Genomic DNA, 21,730 nt, shown 5'->3' with positions numbered 1-21,730 from the left:
TCTCCTCCGACCCCAAATCTGTGCTGTCCCTTCTATTTTGAGCTGGCTTAGCGGCATTACCGTGTACCTGTCTCCCGACTTAGAGAACCTCGGTGTTTTTCTCACCTCCTTCCTCTCGACCCCTACAAACAGCTGCCAAATCTTGCTGCTTCTAATTTTAAAACACCATTGGATTCTGTCTCTCCCAAACTCTATGCTACTGGCTCAAAATAGGCTCAGCATATCTTCTTTGGACTGCTTTTGCAACCCGGTCTGTAATCTGTTGTCCGGATAACGTTTTCCCCCATCCACGTTCTCCAGCTTGCCACTGTCGTTACAGAAAACAAAGCTAATCAGGTCTCAGTGTAAATGCTTCTGGAGGCTCTGTATGCCCAGAGGGAAAAATTCCAACTATGTCGTTTGCTTGCAAAGCCCTTAACCTCCTGGATCATCTTCTTCACCTTGATGTTTCCTGCATTCACATGCTAGGTTCCTGTCCCTCCCAGGCCCACTGCTTCCAGCACAGACGGTGCACTTTCAGAAGTCCATATATATTTTGTTTCGAACTGTCCCCTTTCCTCCTCTCTACCCCTATTCACTTGAAAACTTCCTACATCTGTTAAAACCAAGTTTAAGCCTCATGTACTTGGTGAAGCCTTCCCCAGTTCTTCCAATTCCTCTACGGCTGTTCTGCTCCTTTGGCTCCCAGGGCACTTTAGATTTGCTGCAGACTACAATGTGGTTCTTCATTCTTCTATTCACATGTTTGTCTCTCACCCTAGACAGACTGTAAGCGTCTGATGATCAGAGAACTAAATAAAAGTTGTTTAATAAATGTTGAATAAGTGAACGCAAAGTTGTTTTTGGTACCAGTCTCTTCTTTTCTTTTCTGTTCTTCTTACTACATCTGTAAAAGGCAATCAACCTGAAGTTAGATTTTTCATGCCTCTGGGCTCACCAGCTAGAGCAGGGCTGTTCAATCACATAGCCACCAGCCACATGTGGCCACTGAACCCATGAAGGGCAGCTAGTTCAAGTTGAAAGGAGCTGTAAGTGTAGAATACACACTGGATTTTGAAGACAACAGGAAAAAGAGAATGTAAAAATATCTCACTAATAATTTTTTAAATTACTCACATGTTGAAATGATAGTATTTTGGATACACTAGAATAAATAAAATGTACTATTAAAATTAATGTCACCTGTTCCTTTTTCTATCTTTAAAGTGGCTACTAGAATATTTGAAAGTACATATGTCGCATGCATCATATTTCTATTAGACATTTCTGTACCCCTTCAATCCATCAGGTAGATCATTTCTTGGTGGTAAGCCTTTTTTTTTTTTTTTTAAATTAATTAATTAATTTATTTTGGCTGTGTTGGGTCTTCGTTTCGTGCGAGGGCTTTCTCTAGTTACGGCAAGTGGGGGCCATTCTTCATTGAGGTGCGCGGGCCTCTCACTGTCGCGGCCTCTCTTGTTGCGGAGCACAGGCTCCAGACGCGCAGGCTCAGTAGTTGTGGCTCACTGGCCCAGTTGCTCCGCGGCATGTGGGATCCTCCCAGACCAGGGCTCGAACCCGTGTCCCCTGCATTGGCAGGCAGATTCTCAACCAGTGCGCCACCAGGGAAGCCCTTTTTTTTTTTCTTCTTTCTTTTCTGAATCCTTGCAGTGGGGGAATTTTCTGCGGGAAAAGACACTAAAAAATAATGTTTGTTAACTGGTTACTGCTGGACTGACTTTCCCAAAACACCTTCCCCCCTTTTTCTCCACGCTACTCTCCTAGTTGAAGAATCTTCAGGTTTTCTATTGTGAACTGCATCGAGGCCAGATTGCTTTGTCTGGTGTGGTAAGCCTCCTTCAGTCCTGCTGCACCTGACTTATCCAGCCTTGTCTCTCACTTATCCTAAGTAGCACCCTGTCCTTGCATCTGTTTTCCAAGCTACTTGAAGTCTCTGTGTTTCTGCACCTGCTGTTCTTGCCCAGAATCTCCCTCCCTGGCCCCCTTCTAAATCAAGCCAGCCTTCAAGACGTGGCTCCTAACTTCTACCTCCCACACGAGTGTTTTTCTGTTTATTGGCACTCACCCTGATGTCCTCCTAGTTACTATTTGTTAGAGCCATGCAGTTTAAGCTGTAATTTGTTCATTTACTCGGCATCTGCACTGCCATCACCATTCAATGTAATTCCACAAACATTTTTCTGTGCCAGAAATGGGGCTAGGTGAGCACTGGGGCGGGGGGCGGTGTCACCTTTCTGCAGGGCCTGGGCTAGGAATTGGCCCTATAATGCACAGATTCCTGCCCAGGGCCTTTCTTAGCGTCTGCCCCACCACAGGCAAGACCCATGTTTATTCTGATTCCATAAGCCCCATGCTAGAAATTGCTAATAAGCCACAACACGCCAAAACATTCAAACTCCCTCACCCAGGGTTCTAATCCCATGGGCCTGAGCTGGGCAGCTCTGGACTCCAGTCAAGAGTGTCTTCTTTCCCTAGTGTTCTTCTTCTTGCACTAAAGGTCACCGTTGATCGAGCTTCTCCTTAAAGCGGCACGGCCCAGGGCCCTTGGTTCCATGGCCACGCTCCCTCCCCTCCCTGTGGGAGGAAGGCCTTACTGCTCTGGGTCTGAACCTCAGCTCCTGCACGGAGCAGCTCGTAACCTGGCCAAGTCCCCTCACTCCTCCGGGCCTCATGGTCCTCGTCTGCACCACGAGGAAAACACTATCAACAGGGCTGTTAAGAGGATTAGACGACTTAACAGTTCGCGGCACAGAGTGATCAACGCTGGCCCTCAATACACGTCACATCCCCTACAATGTAAGAGGCGGTTTTGTCTATTTGATTCCATGCGGGTCTCTAGCTTCTAGGCCGGTGCCTGTTTCCAAAGTGCCCGTTAAGAAACGTCGAATGAATGAAAGAATCCACCCGATCACTCATTATTTCTGCCTTTCCAATGTCGTGCCGCAAGAGCAGAGGCAAGGAAGCACATGGAAAGGTCTTCCTTTAGCGGGTCGGACCCGAGGCCCCCGGCGATAACCGTATGTGCAAAGCGGAGAAGCCCATCGTGGGTAGCGCGCCGCGTCTCCCCGGAACAACTTGGGCGCAGGCCCGGAGCGGAAGCACCCAGCTGGCCGGTTTCCCGCGAGGCCCGGCGCATGCGCAGAGCGCCGGCGCCCATTCCTTCCTTCCGGCGGCGCCGCCCGGAAACCTCGGCCCCGACTCCTCCCCCTCGCCGGCTCGGCGGTGCGTGCGGAGCCGGCCGGGCGAGGAGGCGGGATAACGTCGGCGCTGTCGCCGCTGCCGCCGCCCCTCCTCCTGTTCCAGCCGCCGCCGCCGCCGCCGCTTCACAGCCGAGTTGTCGCGGCCCCGGCGGCGCCCGGCGCGTCCAGCTGCGCGGCCCCCACCCGCGTCCGCCCCGCCGCCGCGATGGCGACTCGCTCGTGCCGGGAGAAGGCGCAGAAGCTGAACGAGCAGCACCAGCTCATCCTGTCCAAGCTGCTGAGGGAGGAGGACAACAAGTACTGCGCCGACTGCGAGGCTAAAGGTAGCGCGGCGTGACCTTCGGGGCGGGCTCGGGGCCCCTCAGCGACCCCCCGGCGTCCCGGGCACGGCCGGAGCGGGCGGCCGGGCAGGTGCCTCCGCGGGTGGGGCCGCCGGGCGGGCCGCGTCCTGCGCTCGGGCTGCGGCGCTGGGCGCCCGGGGCAGGGCTGACGGTGCGGTGGTCGGAGCGCACCGAGTACGGCAGCCGGGGCGGGCGAGGAGGGTCGGCATTCATCCGTGGTGTGTTCTAGTCTGGCTTTTAGGCGGAACCAGGAGGAATTTCGTTGTGTGAGTCTCTTGGACGCTGGGCTTCTGTTCCTGAAGCCTTTAATTCGATTCTCTCCGACCAGCTAGCTGGGGGGAGTATATATGTGGACACTGGTTTGTGTGCCCCTTACACGTTGAAGGTGCAGTTTCAAGATCCAGAGACGAGAAGAACCTAATTTTAGTTGGTTCAGTTGGAGGGCTTCTGCCTCAGCCTTTGAAATGGAGGCGCTATTTTTAGTCTGTATGTTTTGGCTTTGGAGATGTGATGTATATTTAATGTCTTATAAGTAATCTCACGGGAAAAATGTTTCAGAGTTTTTAAAAAACCAAACCTGTCCTACGGCTTGGCAGTAAAATCTTGCTAATTTGTAGGTTTGGTTGGTTTGGTGAGAGATCGGGGCTTCTCCAGAGCAGCAGTCAGCCTTTGGGAACGTCATTTAAGATTTCTGCACTGTTTGACCTAGACCTTTCCTGAAGCTTTCCTGTTCTTCCTCAATAGTGTACAAATGAGTCACGTCTCAGTGGGCAGGTAATGTGTGATGAGACAGCCACACAGCATCGGCAGGTTCCTCTACTACAGCTCCTGGGCTACTGGGAGGTCCTGTGGCCAGACTGTAAACTGGACCATTTGATGAGCACTTCTCAATATCATAGTAGGTCGATTGGGCCAACCTTATATTTACCTTTCAGGTGATGAGTTGGAAATGCCTGACTATTGCACTAGTATTTGTTTACCTGATATTGATTATGTGTGTGGTTTTCGGGGAATACTGTTCGGTTCTGAGGCTCAGTTGCTCACTTACCACTGCACTAGTAAAACCCTGGAAAATGGGCCTTTAAAAGGCCCGAAAAAGGAAGGAGCTGAGGTTTTATAGTATGCATTTTGAGTGATAAGTAGCATAGTTAGAGATGCTAGTAAGCATTACATCTCTTCATTACAAATTGAATAAGTTTCAGCAGTTACCTTCCTTTATGTATAGAAATCATTCAGAAATAATTTTTGTTCGAGTTTCTTTCCGCCAAAAGGTATTTTGTAAAATCAGATTTTCACTAATGCTTCCTAAAATAATTTATAGGTGTAAAAAAAGCCATTATTTACCACATGTTGACATTTCCATTTACTCTTTTTGGGGTGGGAGAAGGAGAATCAGGTACTTCTCAAATTAGGACCAAAATGTTACTTCTTCTGACCGGAGGCATAGGGAGCGTTAGTTTTGCTCACCAGTTGGATTGCCACTGAGGTCAGTAGATATGTATTGAATAGATGTCTTTTTTATTTTGGTTTTGTTTGGTCTTCTGTTTGTGGGTTTGTTTGTGTTTGAGGAGTGGAGAAGGTGGGAGAGAAGAGAGTAAGTACCAAGCGCTCAAGGATGTGCTGTGAAAGGCGTGACCACCACAGCCATGATTTAGAAAGGCCACCACTTTTTCCTGTTGCTGATAAATCTAGCATAGTGTTAAAATGATCTAAATTATTTCACTGTTTTATCTTGATCCTTCAGGGGAAAACAAATTACAGTTCAAACCGCTTGTTGGTTGAATGAGACTTGATTTCACAGTTGTCATAATTGAAAAAAATTGACATGATTGGGCAGTTGCTATGAGTAAATGTATTTTGTAAAGTTTTTGAGTCTTTGGTATGATCCAGCTCCATTAGGGAGCTCTCTTAGTGGAATTCTTGGCTTATTACATGATTTTGGATCCATTATTATGTATGCCAGGTGACACAGTAAATGTAGGTAGTGGAATTCTGATTATATGTACTTTTAAAAGGCATGCTAAAGGTCTTATTTTACAGCTCAGTTACTATAAAGTGGTTCCATATTGTCTATATGAATTGATGTTTTCCTCACTGCCTAATAAACTACATCAAGCTTTTCATATATTTTGAAGCCACTTCCTAGTTAATTCAATTTTCTTTCTTAAAAAGAATGCTTCCTCCACTGCTCTTTGTACCAGAGCTAATGTTTAGGGCTAGAGAGCGCCCTATTCTGTTGCCTTTTACTAACGCGCAGAAGTCTGTCATTTGGGTTGTGAAATTTTCTTACTGAGTCACCAGTGTGTGCTGCCCCATTTGATAGAATTTGGGAGGTAAGGAAGGAGAAAAGGATGGCATAGGTGCCAGTTTCCTGCTCTTGGTCCTACTCTTAGCAAATGTGTTGAGAGACTGGAGAATGCGGACAGCTAGATGGTACCGCCCTTCCTCTCCCCGGCCTCGTGTGGGGCTCCGTGGGAGTCTGAAAGCGGTTCTGTTGCTTACTGGTTGGTGGCACTTTATGGAGGAGCAGTGAGGATTTGGAGGCAGCCCCTTGCCGACTTAAAAGTTTACTTTCAGTGTTTAAAGTTTCGTCTGTGGTTAATGCTAGCTGTGATTCTGAGCACGTATGGGTTGGCATGAAAATGTGTCTTAAGTTTTGGGGGGTCAGAAGCAGAAGGTGTTTGAACCCTAGAGGCTGCCTGGTATGGAGAGGTTAGGCTCTCGGCCCAGATCACCCACTCATTTCTTCACTTGAGGACACACTGCTGTGTGCTGTGTTGGATTAGAGGACTGAACATGTTTCTAAGACCTGAAGGAGCTTGTTTAGTGGGGGCTGCATTTTTGCGCATGAATAATTCCAAACCAGTGTACTCAGTGTTAGAATAGTGGTTGTGAGGAGTGCCGCCCTCGCCACTTATTTGGGGTTGCTCTTCTCCTTGCACCCTGACTTCTGTGCCTTGGTTGTCTTCACAGCTCCTAGAATGCTGTCTCAGGGCCTTTGCACATGATGTTTCTTCTGCCTAGGAAGCTCTCTAACAAGTGTTTACCTGGTCAGTTTACCTATCTTCCCGTTTCTGCTTAAGTGTCTCTTTAAGGGAAAGGATTCTCCCTGATTTTCCCAGGTTAGGTGAGGCTTCCGCTTACACATGTCAGACGCACCCTGAGTCCTTTATTACACTTAACCACAATTGTAATTAAACATTATTTGGATAGTTATTGGGAAATCAGGGCTTGGATTATAGCTTAAGAGGGAAGAGACCTCGTCTGTCTTGTTTTGCCTTATAGGCCCAGCCCTTGGCACAGTGGGTGACATAGAGTAGTTCACGCGACTCAGCAAATATCTTTTGAAAGAGTGGATGTGAATGAGCACACAGCTGAGGGCAGCAGCATGTGTGCGGACGTGAGTGCACATTTGGGCATGGGGAGTGACCTGTTGGGAAAGACTCCCAGAAGCAGTCTCCTTTGAGCCCGGCTCTGAACGTGGGGTGGGACTTCATCTGCCAGGTGGAGAAGGAATTAAAGGGCACAGTCAGGTATATAAAAGAACATGAGAGGTTTCCGTACGACCCTTTTTTAGGTAAAGTGTTATTAAGCATGCTCAGACTTGGTGGTGGCAGGTCAGAGGAAGAGCTGGAGTGGTGAGAGTTGGCTGGCAAGTCACCTGGTTGTAACAGTGGTCCCGGCAAGAGTGTAAGAGGACCTGAACTCTCTTAATGTGAATGTACCGTAGGTCAGCCCACAGGGCAGGAAACAGAACCACTGTAGCTGTCATAATTTCTATTAAGGAATAGGCTGCTCACAGCATCGTTGAAAGGGCTGGAGGAACAAAAGTCAGGGAGCCACTACTGGACTTGTGGTTCCAAGGGCACACGCTGTTGCCCCTGCCACCACTGGCCTGGCTGCTTCTCCCCCTGGAACTGACCGGAGAACCAGGACTGAGGCTGCTGCGGCCAGTGTCTGTTAGACGTCTTTGTCGGTTGCCCTGACTGCAGAAAGGTGGCCTCTGCTGCGCCTGTGCCTTCCACGTGCAGACCACTGGCCGACCTCATTGATGTCCAGTCCCTTGCCTTCAAGCGAGCCTTTTAGCTTTCTAGCCTCTTCACAAATTAGAAACGTGAAATGGAGATTGTGAGACCCAGTCCTAGAGTCCACTGTGGGTAGTTGAGGACGGGGAACATTTTTATTAAGTGTTTGATTCTTAAGAGTTCTTATATAAACCTATTTTAAAGTAATTCTTACTAAAAAGTAAAGTTCACCTTGAGGTGTTTATGGTGATGTTGATGCTTGTAGGATAAATTCATGTAAACAGAAGTCTGTGATTATAATTCATCTAAAGAGACCTGCCAATCTAAAAGTCCCCCCAGAATGCTAAACTTCAGTCTTATGGGTCTGTTCGTATAATTCTGTGGATCCCAAGGTTTCCCCTGATGATTACGTGCAGGGTTCTGGTGTTGGAGCTGCGATGGATACCACGGGTCTCTCTGACTCATCAGTTTATCACTTTGGCTGCATGTGGTCCCCTGCTTTTTTCCTCCCAATACTACTTCTTTGTCTTTTTCTTTTTTTAAGATTAAAATGTTCTTTCGCTACTTGATTTCATTAATAAGTAAATTTACATCTCCTTAATTCTTGCTGTACAAGATACGTATATTGCCCCTACTGACCTGTACGGACTTGAACCCATGCTTTCTATAAGGCAAAGTCAGATATTTGATATTGTAATTATGTATTGAGTACATTGTAAACTCAAGCCTTTTCCTCCTGCTGCTGCTGCTGCTACTGTTTTCCCTGGATAGAGTCAACTCAGTTCTCTCTCCATTTCTCAATAGAAGAAGATCAAAGAAACTTGGAGGCCATTTTGTTTAAGTTGTAGTTATTATCGAAAGTGTTGCCTGCCTTAACATTCTGACCACTTTAAAGAGTTGACTTAACAGACTTAAATTTTGTTGGTAAGTCAGTATTTTCTGGTCACTGCAAAGATTAAGCATCATGTCAGGTACTGTCAAGTGTGCTAAAAAGTTTTGCATGTGGCACACAAAGTAGTTAGGGATCTCAATAGATACGAAACGATGATCAGTTAAATTCTAATCTATTTGTAGATTATAGGTTCATTAAAAATTTAATATGGGGAGAACTCACTGTGACTTGGAGAAGGTAAAACTGTAAGGTTGGAAGTTCAAATAAAAAAAGCAAATAATATTACGTACATACAAATAAATGATATAGTGCTTCCTTCTTGCCAGGCACTGGTGTGATCATATATTGTACACGTATTAATTAACATATATAGTTAATCCTCAAAATAATCTTTTGAGGTAGGTAATATTATTTTATCTTACAAATGAGGAAACTGAGGCACACAGAACTTAAGTAACTTTCCCAAGGTCATACAGCTCAGAAGTGGAAGAGTCAGGAAGTTGTTTTTTTTTTTTTTTTTTGGCTGCACCGTGTGGCATGTGGGGTCTTAGTTCCCCAACCAAGGATCGAACCCGTGCCCCCTGCAGTGGAAGCGCGGAGTCCTAAGCATTGGACTGCCGGGGAAGTCCCAGGAATTTTCTCATTAAAATTTTTTCGGTGGCTACCATATATTTTAAGCACTTTTCTAGGAGCTGGGAATGAATCAAGGAACAGGTAGATGAAGTCCATTTTAAAGAATCTGTTGGTCTGTTGGAAGCAGGACTGATTGCAAGGTCGGCCCCTGGCTGGCATCGGGCCGGGGGTGGGGGGGTGGGGTGGGGTTTGGATTTGGGAAGGATCTCACCACCGTAAGTGATAAGCCAGTCACTGTGTCTAAACTTTTCATACAGATAGTGTGGTTTATGCTGAACACCTGCCTTCCTTTTGGGAGTCTGGAAATTGCATGTGTGGTAGGCAAGCCCCTGGGCAAAACCCCTAGGCACGGAGTCTCTAGTGAGCTTCCCTGGTTGGTGACACTTCACACCTGTTGTGAGAACTCATTGCTGAGAAGCATATTCAGTGCAGCTCCACTGGAAGGGGGCACTTGCACGTCTGTGCCCGATTTCTCCCCGACTTCGCTCCTTGTACCTTTTCCTTCTGCCAGCACGCTTGGTGGCCTTCTGCTGTAATAAATCACAGCCATGAATACAACAACTGTACGTAGAGTCTCGGGAGTCCTCTTAGTGGATTACCAAACCTGAGGGTGGTCTTGGGAGCCTCCCAGCATAGTTGATAGTGTGTGTTTTCCTCCAGTACGTTGTTAAGAGACCATGTCGGCGTCTCAGCTTATCTCAGTTTGCTCTAGAGCCCAGCCTGGGGGTGCAGCCCAGAGGAGCAGGTGTGAGCATTAGGGGAAATTCCTACTTTACTGGGATGAGTTAGAGGTGGGAATCTGGACTGTAGAGTCAAGATTTTGAGCCCAGGAGATCTAGCTCCAGAGTGTATGTTGTTAACTGCATGTTCCCTGCTTGAAAGAAAACGTATGCTTTTGTAGTTGAAATTCTTGATAGAAGAGGTTATTTTGGGGAAGAGATTACCACCTTCAAGCTGACTTAAGGTATTTCTCAGAGAGATTATTGCCAAATGTATGCAGATGTGGACGGTGTTTAGTAAAGCCAGGCGTGAGTCTAACAAGCTTTGCCTCTAACTTGCTTGGTGACCCTGTCCTTGTTGAGCCTTACTGCAAAGATTTATTTCATCTCCCTCGTGGTCTGTGTTACTTCCTGAATTCCCTACCTCTGGTCACTTCTATGTCAGTATTTACTATTATTGTTAATTTTAAAAAATTCTATTATTGAGGGTGTATAATTATTATTGAGGGTATGAAATAGTTTGGGGTCTTATTGAACTTTGGATCATGATCAAACCTTTATACTGTTTAAAAACTTTTCACTGATGACTTAGGTCTTGCTGAGCAAACGTACTTGGTATTAGTTTTAATTATCTCAAGGCATAGCATGTAACTAACAGGAATATTCCTCACTGGTTGAGAGGTCCTGTTGTGTGAAACGTTTTCATTTTAATGCTTTCTTGGAGTAGAGTAAAATCAAAGAAATACCCCTTCTTTCAGTCACTTACTAAAACCAAGACATGCATTCATTCATCATTTTAAAGAAAAGACCTATAGGTATATTACATTTTCAATTATTTGTGTACATTTATCAACGTCAGTATTTTTTGCCTAAGGTGTTAGGTGGAGTTTTGTTAACTCTGAATGGCATTTAGCTATAGTATCATATAGAAATGACTTTTTAAAAAATATTTTACTTAAAACAGAGCTTTAGATGAGGTGCTGTTGGAAATATGTGCTAATTTCTTGTTCACATGTATTTTGAGTGGTAAATGTGAGGACTTTGAGGGTCCAGAGGGGAGAGAATTATAAGCTTTCTAGTAATCTTCTATTCTCTTCGACATCCTCCTCTCCCCAACAACTTTTGGTCTTCGTTTTATAAGAGATCCAAGTGATTGCTTGCTTCTAAGAGTGATTGATGACAGACCTTCAGATGTCTGCCGTTGATCTTTTGTAAAGAGTGCATTTCAAGGACCAATGATCATCTTGAACTCAAACTTAAAAAGAAAATAAAAGGAATTTTAAAAATTGTGTAGCAAATCGTGTTTAGGATAGCTTTATCTTCCAATATAAGAAAATCTATAAAAAATTATGGTTTAGTCTGGACTTTTTCTTAAAAAATTGAAGTATAGTTGGTTTACAGTATTGTGTTAGTTTCAGGTGTACAGCAGAGTGATTCAGATATACATACGTATATTTTTTCAGATTATTTTCCATTACAGGTTATTACAAGGTGTTGAATTTAATTCTTGTGCTATACAGTAAATCCTTGTTGCTTATCCATTTTATGTAAAGTGGTTTGTATCTGTTAATCCCATAATTCTAACTTGTCCCTCCCCCACCCTGTGGTGACCATATGCTTGTTTTCTGTGTTTGTGAGTCTGTTTCTGTTTTGTATATAGATTCATTTGTGCTATTTTTTATTTTTTAGGTATTATTTTATTTTTTGGCCGCACCGCATGGCTTGTTGGATCTTAGTTTCCCAACCAGGGATTGAACTTGTGTCCTTGGCATTGAAAGCGCGAGTCCTAACCACTGGACCACCAGGAAATTCCCAATTTGTGTTATTTTTCAGATTCCCCATATAAGTGATGTTATATATTTGACCTTGCCTGACTCACTTCACTAAGTGTAATCTCTAGGTTCATCCGTGTTGCTGCAAGTGGCAATACTTCATTCTTTTTTTGGCTGAGTAATATGGTCTAGATTTTTTTTAGTTCATGCATTTCTACTCTTGAAAGTTGCTTTTAGTGTAGGGTGGTGATGGTGCATGGTGCCAAAAAACTAGCAGAAGTATGTTTATTGAAGTGAAATGATCATTCCTGATATATTAATTTCCTGTTGCTGATATTGCAAATAATCACAAACTTAATGACTTAAAGCAACACAAATTTATCATCTTATAGTTCTGGAGGTTAGAGTCCAGAATGAGTCTTACTGAGCTAAAATCAAAGGTGTTTCTTCTGGAGGCTGTAGGGGAGAATCTGTTTTCCTATCTTTTCCAGCTTCTAGAGGCCACCTGAGATGTTTGCCTCCTGACGCCTTTCCTCCATCTTCAGATCCTTTCTCTCTGCCTCTCTGCTTCTGTCATTGCTGTGATTACGTTGACTTTACCTAGATAATTCAGGAGAACACCATCGCATGACTTTACCTACATAATTCAGGAGAACACCAGTGTCCTTAATTATTCCTGCAAAGTTTCTTTTGCCGTGGAAGGTAACATATTTATAGATCCAGGTATTGGACGTCTTTGGGGCCATTCATTATTCTGCTTACCACAAGTGAATTTGTGATAAAGGTGTATATTGAACCTAGATTTTTATAATAGGTACTGCTCTGGATGTACTTAAGAGGGCATAGGGTGGTGAAGTGAGTACATTTTATTTATTTATTTATTTATTTATTTAATTTTTTTTTGTGAGTACAGTTTAAATTAGCCATTCTCACAGAAATTATTCTTAAAATCTCATATTCACGTAAGAGTCATTTAACAAACTCTTTGCAACATGACCATTTATGTAGAAAATCCTTAGAAATTTATAAAAAAGGTATTAGAACCAGTAATTGAGTTATCAAGGTTGCAGGAATCAAGGTGATTATAGAAAAATTAACTAATTCTATATACCAGCAACAAACAGTTGGTAAGTTGAAATAAAACTTTCCATTTGCAATTGTAAAAAAATATGAAAACTTAGTGATAAATTTAACAAAATATATGCAAGACTTGTATGCTGAAAACTACCAAAGATTGCTGAGAGAAATTAAAGAATACCTAAAGAAATGGAGAGATGTACCATGTTTATGGATTAGAAGACACAATCTTTTTAAGATGTTAATTCTCTCCACATTAATCTGTAGATTCAGTATGATCCCAGTCAAAATCTCAGAAGGCTTTTTTGGTAGAAATTGACAAGTTGATTCTAAAATTTATAATGAAATGCAAAGGAGACCCCCAAATCTGAACAATTTTGAAAAAGCAAAAGAACATTGGGTTGCTTACATAACCTGTCTTCAACAACTAATATAAAACTAGTGGGCTTCTCTGGTGCCGCAGTGGTTGAGAATCTGCCTGCCAATGCAGGGGACGTGGGTTTGAGCCCTGGTCCGGGAAGATCCCACATGCAGTGGACCAACTAAGCCCGTGCGCCACAACTACTGAGCCTGCGCTCTAGAGCCCGTGAGCCACAACTACTGAACCCACTTGCCACAACTACTGAAGCCCGCACGCCTAGAGCGCGTGCTCCGCAACAAGAGAAGCAACCGCAGTGAGAAGCCCGCACACCTCAACGAAGAGTTGCCCCCACTCGCCTCAACTAGAGAAAGCTCGCACGCAGCAACGAAGACCCAACACAGCCAAAAATAAATAAATGAATTAAAAAAAAATATATATATAAAGCTACTGTAATCAAGACAGTGGTATTGGTCTACGGAGAGGCATAGATCGATGGAACACGATAGTCAAGAAATAGATTCACATATAAGGTCAGCTGATTTTTAACAGAATTACCACGGTAAATTCAGTAGGGAAAGGATAATCTTTTAATTAATTAGTTAATTTATTTTTGGCTGTGTTGGGTCTTCGTTTCTGTGCGAGGGCTTTCTCTAGTTGTGGCGAGCGGGGGCCAGTCTTCATCGCGGTGCGCGGGCCTCTCACTGTCGCGGCCTCTCTTGTTGCGGAGCACGGGCTCCAAACGCACAGGCTCAGTAATTGTGGCTCACGGGCCCAGCCGCTCCGCGGCATGTGGAATCTTCCCAGACCAGGGCTTGAACCCGTGTCCCCTGCATTGGCAGGGAGATTCTCAACCACTGCACCACCAGGGAAGCCCAAGGATAATCTTTTATACAACAACAGAATATTCCTCAGCCTTTAACTCATACTATGCTTGAAAATTAACTTGAAAGGAGTAATAAAAAGTTGCTGAGATCTTGGGTTAGGCAAAGATCTTTTGGATAGGATACAAAAGCACAATCCATAAAGATAGAATTAAGAAAATGAACTTCATAAAAATTAAAAACTTTTGCTTTTCAAAAGACACTGTTAAAATGAAAGAGAAAATCATAAACGGCAGAAAATATTATATCTGATAAGGACTGTTATTTAGAATAAGAAAAAATTTGTACTAGAATGTTCATAGCAGCTTTAATTCATAATAGCCAAACACTGGAAACAATCCAAATGTCCATCAGTCGATAAATGGATAAACAAACTATAGTATATCCATACAATGGAATAATACTTTGCAATATAAAGAAACAAACTAGTGATACAGTTAGTAATGTGGATTGATCTTAAAAACGTTATGCTTAGTGAGGAATCCATACACAAAAAACTACATGATGTATGATTCCAATTATATGGACTTCTAGAAAGGTAAAACTTATAGGGATAGAAAATAGGTCAGGGGTTGCCAGGGATTGGGGGTAAGGGAGGGTAGCTCATTTTACTTTTCAAAAGTAAAATGCTGTACCAGTATATTGTTTTATTCATTTGGCAATATAACAGTTGCTGTAGATTATGTATCAGGTTCTAAATTACTTTAAGTCTGTACAACATATACACTCTTGAAGTAATTTTCCTCTTCCATGGTCTGAGTAAAGATTTTGCAAAAGTAGTACTCTTCTTGATCCTGGCTTAAAGGGTAAAGGATCCTTGATTGGTTCCCCTCCCCTCCCCTCCTCCCCCATTTCCAAGTCTATCAGAATACTAATGAGTACTTAAAAATATGGAAATTATTGGTTTAACCTTTTGTTTTTTCTTGGGAAGTCGTGTTATTCATACACAGCTCCGAAGTTCCTTATGGCGCCTTTAGAACGTCAGTTTTTTGGTGCCCCTAGGGTGCAGGATTTTCTATTAGGCACTATGATAATCTGTAGGGATGTAACGAAAATACAGTGTGTAGATAAGATTGCCATAATATTCACCAAAAGAATGCCACTTAGTACTTTTAACTCTGAGGAGTTATACAGTGTTTTCGTTCTATGATATTGGAATTTTTTTGTCATGAGACCAGTGGCCCACTTCCTAAGACTTGGAAATCATTATTTGAAGGAAATTCAAATCATAATAAGCAACCTGGGACCCTGAGGTTCTCTTCCAGCTTAGTAAACTACTTGAAGGCAGGTCTATGCCTACATATCTTTTCCTGTTCCAGAAGGTAGTTAAGTTGCATTGTATCTTTATTAGTTGTGTGTCTGCTGCAGTTTCTTGAAATTTGTTGAAAAAATTAAAATTTACTTGTTTTGTGGTTGTACATATAAGGAATTCCCTTATCATAGATTTGCAAAGATTCCCTGATTTTAATGGCTTTCTGTTGTACTTTGCAAAAATAAGTTATTGCTCCATTAATATGCCTTTCAGCATCTAGAGTTTGTAATCAAAGAGGGGTTTTCCTTAAGTTTATGGCTTTTCTTTATAATTCTTTGCTGCTGTTGAGTAAAATTCTATTTTTTATCTCAATGGAGATAGCCTACTCCACTCCAGTATAGGGGCTCATGATAGTAAGACCTAAATTTGAATAGGTATCTCAGAACAGAATTGTGCATTACATTTGACGGCACACCATGGGTCATGAACTTGATGATAGGGAACTGTACCTGCCAGTCTTAAGAGTATGAAGAAGTCACATCTTACATAGGTGGTTAGATTCCAAAATCAGCTTTAACTGTGCTTTACACCCCCTCAAAGAACAGTGTGTATGACTTTATGTCTGTAACCCTGTATAGTTATTCTTATGAAAACTAAAATCTCAGTACGTTAGAAGAGTTAGACTTTCATTAAAGGAAAGAAGAGGGAAAATTTCTGCATTTTGAACTGTTCTACTTAAAGTTAAATATCACGTTCCTAATAGTGAGTGGGGCATAGGTGGATATTCCTCAATTGTTTCTCCTTGATGGTGACGTTTCCTGTATACCATTTTCATATTAAACTTGTATAATCTTGATAAAAATATTGATAAGTTGATAGGATTATCCATGATGGTTTTTGCATGACATAATGCATATGAAGCATTTATACAGAGTCTGATATATATAAGTAGTCAGTAAATGTTGGATGTGAATCCACAAACAACCTTGCTTTTTGAACAGCAGTAGAAAGGAGTGTGGAGATAAACTGAAATGTGTGTAATTAAAGTCAGGTTCCTGAAATCTCTTAATTCTTACTCTGTTGTCTGCCAGAGTGAGTTTTGAAGATAAAGAGAAAGCAGGTGCAGTCCTGTGTACAACTTCACTGCACATTTCAACCACATCCATTTTACTAGGTATTTAAAGAGGAATCAAACATGGTACCTTCTCTCGAGGTGCAGAATTGTACTGTTTCTGTGCTTGACCAGAGCACTTAGCTCTGTCACTTCTCTCTCCCATGAACTGAGAGTCTTGTCCTGCTTTCATATAAGTACTTTGTGCGATTCCACAGCAATCCCAAGGGCATAAAAATTTCCACATTAGAGATGGGAACCCTGAGACGTAACTTGGTCAGAGTTGCTTTGGTGCCAGGATTCTGACTAAACTCTGACGAGACCCTCCAGGCCGTTGTGCTGCTTCTCATGTGAGATGTTTGTCTTGGTGTGCTGGAGTAGACCATGAGGGATTTTAAGAAACTGCTTTAACCACTTCAGATGCCCTGCTGGAGCCCTTTCCATGTCTGCTCCCTGCAGACTTCTTGTGCCCACCTGCTGGGTCCTTCCTGGGACCTGCAGGAGGAAGGAAGGTGGGCTAAGCCTCCTCGGAGCCCACTGAGGCGAGGCTTAGAGGGCTCCTGGTTTCCAGGGGAAGGAGTCTGGGGGGGGGATGGTAATCTAGTGGTAGGAAGGTTGACCATCTGTATTTGTTTCATTTCATCTTTTGTCTTATTTTATCTCATTTCATCGTACTTTATTTCATAATTCAGTAAGAAAACTGTACTGAGGCTCTGTGTTCCCACCTGGAAGGATTTCAGAGTAATTCAGATGTGTGGGAATGAAAGCTTGGATGCCGGAGGGAGACATCTTGCAACACACATTTAAAAAGACATGGCAGTCTTGTTAACATATTGATATAAGTGCTGAAGAGATTGTCTTAGACGCACAGTTTTAAAGTGCCCTTTATAGCAGAATTTTAAAAATAAAGCAAAAAATACTTTTTGCTTTCTTTTTCCTCCCAATTACTTTTTAAGAGAATTGTCCAAGGTTTCAGATGTAAGAAAACTGCTTCTTCCTCCTGATTTTGGCTAAGTTTTATTGTTGTGAAAATTTTCTGAATTGTATTTATTTTAACATGTTTATAGATGTAATTGATTACTTCCGAAGGGTTAACTTTTTGATGTGGTTATTATAGGAAGTAAAAAAAAAGATAAATTCTATTGAAATATTTGATACAGATACTTTCTCTTCTTTGTAACGTGGTTTCCTCTTCTGTTTTCATTAAATTATTATTTTTATATGTAAAGGTCACTAGTCTATTGCTGCTCTTACTTCCCTTGTATTGTCACATTCAAATAAATATTTTTTTTCCCTGTGGAAATTGTGCTCAACTATTGTACAGAAGCAGTTTTCCCTCTCATTATTGACTGAAAATTAGTTATTTGGAATTTTTTAATGGAGACAGCGGTTTCACTTCCGTAGATAAGACAGGGCTATCAGGTGGTTGCCTTCTGTATTGGGCTTTTATCTCTTGTCCCACATTTAGGCAGTTACACTTCTGATTGTTTTTAACTTATTTGTTAAAGTATGCCTGTAAACAACAGGAAACAGTGAGTGGTTTTTACCTAAAATAAATGTTTTTCTAGTTTTCAAAAAATAGTGGAGGGGACTTCCAGATTCGGGTGTGGCTTCGAGGGTGGAAGGAGCTTCAGGTGTCACTCCGTCCTGACAACAAGGAAAAGCTGCGCACACTGAACAATCAACAGCTCTTCTCAGGTCCATCAGAAACATGAGGTCACAGGGCAAACTGCTGTCCCCCAGATTGCAGAGACAGGTGAATACAGAGAACCACAACTTCCGTCACAACTCTGGGAACCAGTACTGAGCTGGGAAAACGCAAACTGCAATAGACGAATTGCTGGAGGCTCCCTCTGGGGGAACTCGGGAGGGCCACACATGTTTGTGGGCTCAACCTCAAGAGGCTCAGCGCAGTGCATGCGGGAGAAAAGCTCCTAGCGCTTCTGGCAGGAGGAGGGCAGAAGGAACCGTTCTGAAATGCACCAGAGGATTCTGTTCTTTTTAGCAAGGTAGGCCCTCGGGAGAAACTGTTTAAATAGAGCTTAACTGACCCGGGGGAAGGAAGGCAAGTACCTAACTCCAGGCAGCTCTAGCCTTTCCAGTGGTAGAAGGGAAATCCCAGCTCCTGCCTAATCTAGCTGCCCTGTCCACCCGAAGGGAGGGGGGCGGCGAGGGGGGGGGGGCGGGAAGAAACGGAGAAGGTTTGTGAAGTTCCCAGTACACAGGCAGAGACTCACTGGCAACTGAAACCTAGTCACAGGGCTGTAGCACGCTCCCCTCCGCGGCACCTCACCACCACGTTGCTGAGGCCTATTTACAGCAGTTTCTTTTACCCAGGACAGCACGTCCGGCCGTCAGGAAAAAGCTACAAGGCATACTAGAAGGCAAAAAAATCCTGAGGTTCTTAAATTTCATAGTGAAACTGTTATCGGGTAGTCGAAGTATGGTGATAGTCTGCAGCCCACACCTTGTGAGATATAAATGTAATTGGAAAAACCTGGAAAAATATTTTCATATGTTTAAACGAATGTATAAAACACATATGTATATATTACTTAGTATGTAACGGCTAAAGTTACTATACGTTCAGATTGAAGAAGCTTATTTATTCACATCAGATCTATACTAAATTCTTTTAGTCTAAAAGTTTTTATAGAGGGAGAGTATCAGTCCCAAACGATACTTACTGATACGCCACAGCTGAGTAACAGATCTTTAGACCAGTACCACTCAGCTGAGCTTTAATCTTTATGGTACACCTTGAATATTTATATTCAGGTTATTTTTAGAATTCACACGAAGTAAGGAGCATTATACTGATCAGAAGACATTTCATATATGTATGTGTCCCCTGAAAATATTTAAAGTGGAGGTTGTAATTATTATTTATGTTAAGCCTGGGTTTAATATCTCTTTACCAAGTCAGTGGTAAGGACAAAGTTGGGAGTGGGGCTCTTCTAAGTTAAAAGGCACTATACTTTTTGAAAAAGTCCCTTACAAAAAAAAATTTTTTGGAGGCACAGTTTTGGGAAGTAGAATATGTACTGAGTATTAGAGGACATTGAGAACTTACTCTTAATTTGGTAGGTGTGGTAATTGTGGTTATGGGGAGAAAACATTTTTTAAAGCTTCATACTGAAGTATTTAGGGGAGTGATGTCTTTTGCCTGAAATTACTTTAAGAAGCTTCAACACACACAAAAGATGAAGATGGCAAAATATTAACAGTTGTTGAATCTGGGCAGTGGGTATTTGGGTGTTCACTATACTATTCTTTATGTATTTCTGTATTTGAAAAATTTTGATAATAAAAGGAAAAAAATCTGGTTTTTGTGCTTAAGGAATAAACTCAAGCCATCAGCAAATAAGGAGGACCCTTCTGGATTTAAAAAATGTTCAGTTCACCTTGATGTGCATTTTTTTCTCTCTTCAGTTAGAAGACTACATTAGTCATCTAGTCTTGACTGACAGTATGTATCTGGACATTTATGTAATCTCATACCGAATGACTGTTTTTCAACATCCTATCAACTATTCTGAACATGCTGGGAGTCTGTGTAAACATACCAAGAGAACAAAAGAAGTTAAAAAAAAACCCTTCAAATAAACTATTATTACAAAGACAGAGTGATTAGGAGTAAATAAATTAGCTGTTGGCTCTTTATGGTAGACCCTACTCATTTAAGGATGCTGGATCAGAAAAAGGATTATCATGGAGCTGTTTAAGTACTGACTAGCTGTTGTTAATAAAGTGTTTGAAAATGTAGTGATGAGTGTGGTACTAATTTCTCTTCTTCCTTATCCTGTTTTTTAAGAACACAAGGAAAAGAACGGCAGCAAACCATGAAAATACACCAGAACCTCTAATGCTGATCCCTAACTTATATTTTATCCAGGGGTTACTTAAAGAAGTATTGGGAAGCAGCTGCGTAGCACAGGGAGATCAGCTCGGTGCTTTGCGATGACCTAGAGGGTTGGGATAAGGAGGGTGGGAGGGAGGGAGACCCAAGAGGGAGGGGATGTGGGGATATATGTATTGCATATGGCTGGTTCTCTTTGTTGCACAACAGAAACTAACACAGTATTGTGATGCAATTATACTCCAATAGAGATGTATTAAAAAAAGAAGTATTCATTTCACATGTATTTTCTGAGCACCTCTTGTGCATAAGGCACAGCTGCTCGTTGCCATACAAATTGACGTTGTATAAGGCGCTAATGAATCCTGACCCCAGAGCTGTCTGTATTTAAGACTTTCCATTGTAGGGGATAGAAAAGGAACTAGAGTTAACCTAAGTAAAACAGCATTGAGCGTTGCTGTTGTTTGTTTGATCAGAAGAAGCGGGAGGCTTGCCCCCCCCACAGGACTCAGTTTTTGAATCTCTTCGCTTCAGTTTGTATTCTCTCCCTTGCTTTTAATTATCTGACTGTGAATGGATGACTTCCTGATACGTATCTTCAGACTAAAGACTCGATCTCATCCCAGAACTCCATACTCATATATCCAACTGCGTGCGTTGTTCATCCAGCGGCTCGAAATTAACATGGCTTAACTTTAATTCTTCATCTTCCTCCTCCAGGCCTGCTCCTTGGACAGTCTTCCCCATCTTACTGTGCCCTTTTGCTCAGCCCCCAAACTTTGGAATTTTCCCCATGTGAACTGCAGTAGTCTCCCAGTCGGTCTCCCAGCTTTATTCTTGCCTCTATGGCCGGTTCTAACCCAGCTGCCAGAATGATCTTTAAAAAGTCAGGTTAGCGAGTTAGATCATGTCATCGCTGTACCCGAAACCCTCCATTATTTCTGTCTGTCAGAGTAAAAGCCCAAGCCCTTAGAGCAGTCCACACCGCCCTCCCTGCTCCTGAACATACTTACTGACCAGGCTTCTGTCGCCGTGCCTTCACGCTTGGTGTTCTCTCTCCCTGCAGTGTTCTTCCAGATGCGCGTATGGCCTGGCCGCCGCTCCTAGGTTAGGTTAGGTCCTCACTCATTGTGTACTTAATTTTGTTTCGTATTTGTCTCCCTTTCTAGAGCGTAGGAAGTCAGGGATTTTTGTCGCGCTTGGTGAATATTTGTTGAATGAATAAATGCCCGAGGAGGGGGAGAAGCATACTCGGCCCGAGAACGACGTGTGCTGCCGGTTTAAGACCTTACTTATGAAAACTGAATAACCACGGTACAAGCAGGACCTGAAAAGCTCACGTATCTCAGTGGTTCTTGGAAGTATTTCGGGCAGCATATTAAGTGTTTGATGAGGGTCACTGTGACTTTGGTGATTCTCTTTCTGGAAAATAAGACCTCACTCAATATTTTTCTTTTTCTAACTTTTTCTTTTTTAGCTTATGTAAAACTTTGTTCAGTCAGATTTATAAAAGCCACTGGTTTTGAATACTAGAATCATATATTCTTTTAGTATTTTTTTTTTTTTTTAGAAGGAAAGAAAGGGCGTCTTATTTGTTATCAAATGTG

The 21,730-nt window shown here is 42.6% G+C and overlaps 1 protein-coding gene across 2 annotated transcripts in view; it reads left to right on the top strand.

Moving 5' to 3' along the window:
* Positions 1-3,194: 3,194 nt before the first annotated feature.
* SMAP1 (small ArfGAP 1) overlaps positions 3,195-21,730 on the top strand; it is a 152,627-nt gene continuing 134,091 nt past the window's right edge. For both annotated transcript variants that reach the window (XM_059941815.1, XM_059941813.1), the window contains exon 1: positions 3,195-3,523. In XM_059941815.1, coding sequence (XP_059797798.1) covers positions 3,406-3,523 — 118 coding nt within the window. In that variant the 5' untranslated portion in view covers positions 3,195-3,405. The remainder of the gene's footprint in view (positions 3,524-21,730) is intronic.

This window comes from Balaenoptera ricei, chromosome 12 (assembly GCF_028023285.1).
Source record: "Balaenoptera ricei isolate mBalRic1 chromosome 12, mBalRic1.hap2, whole genome shotgun sequence".
Lineage (NCBI taxonomy): Eukaryota > Metazoa > Chordata > Mammalia > Artiodactyla > Balaenopteridae > Balaenoptera > Balaenoptera ricei.
Note: the sequence above shows the minus strand (reverse complement) of the source record. Positions and strands in the feature narration are given on the sequence as shown.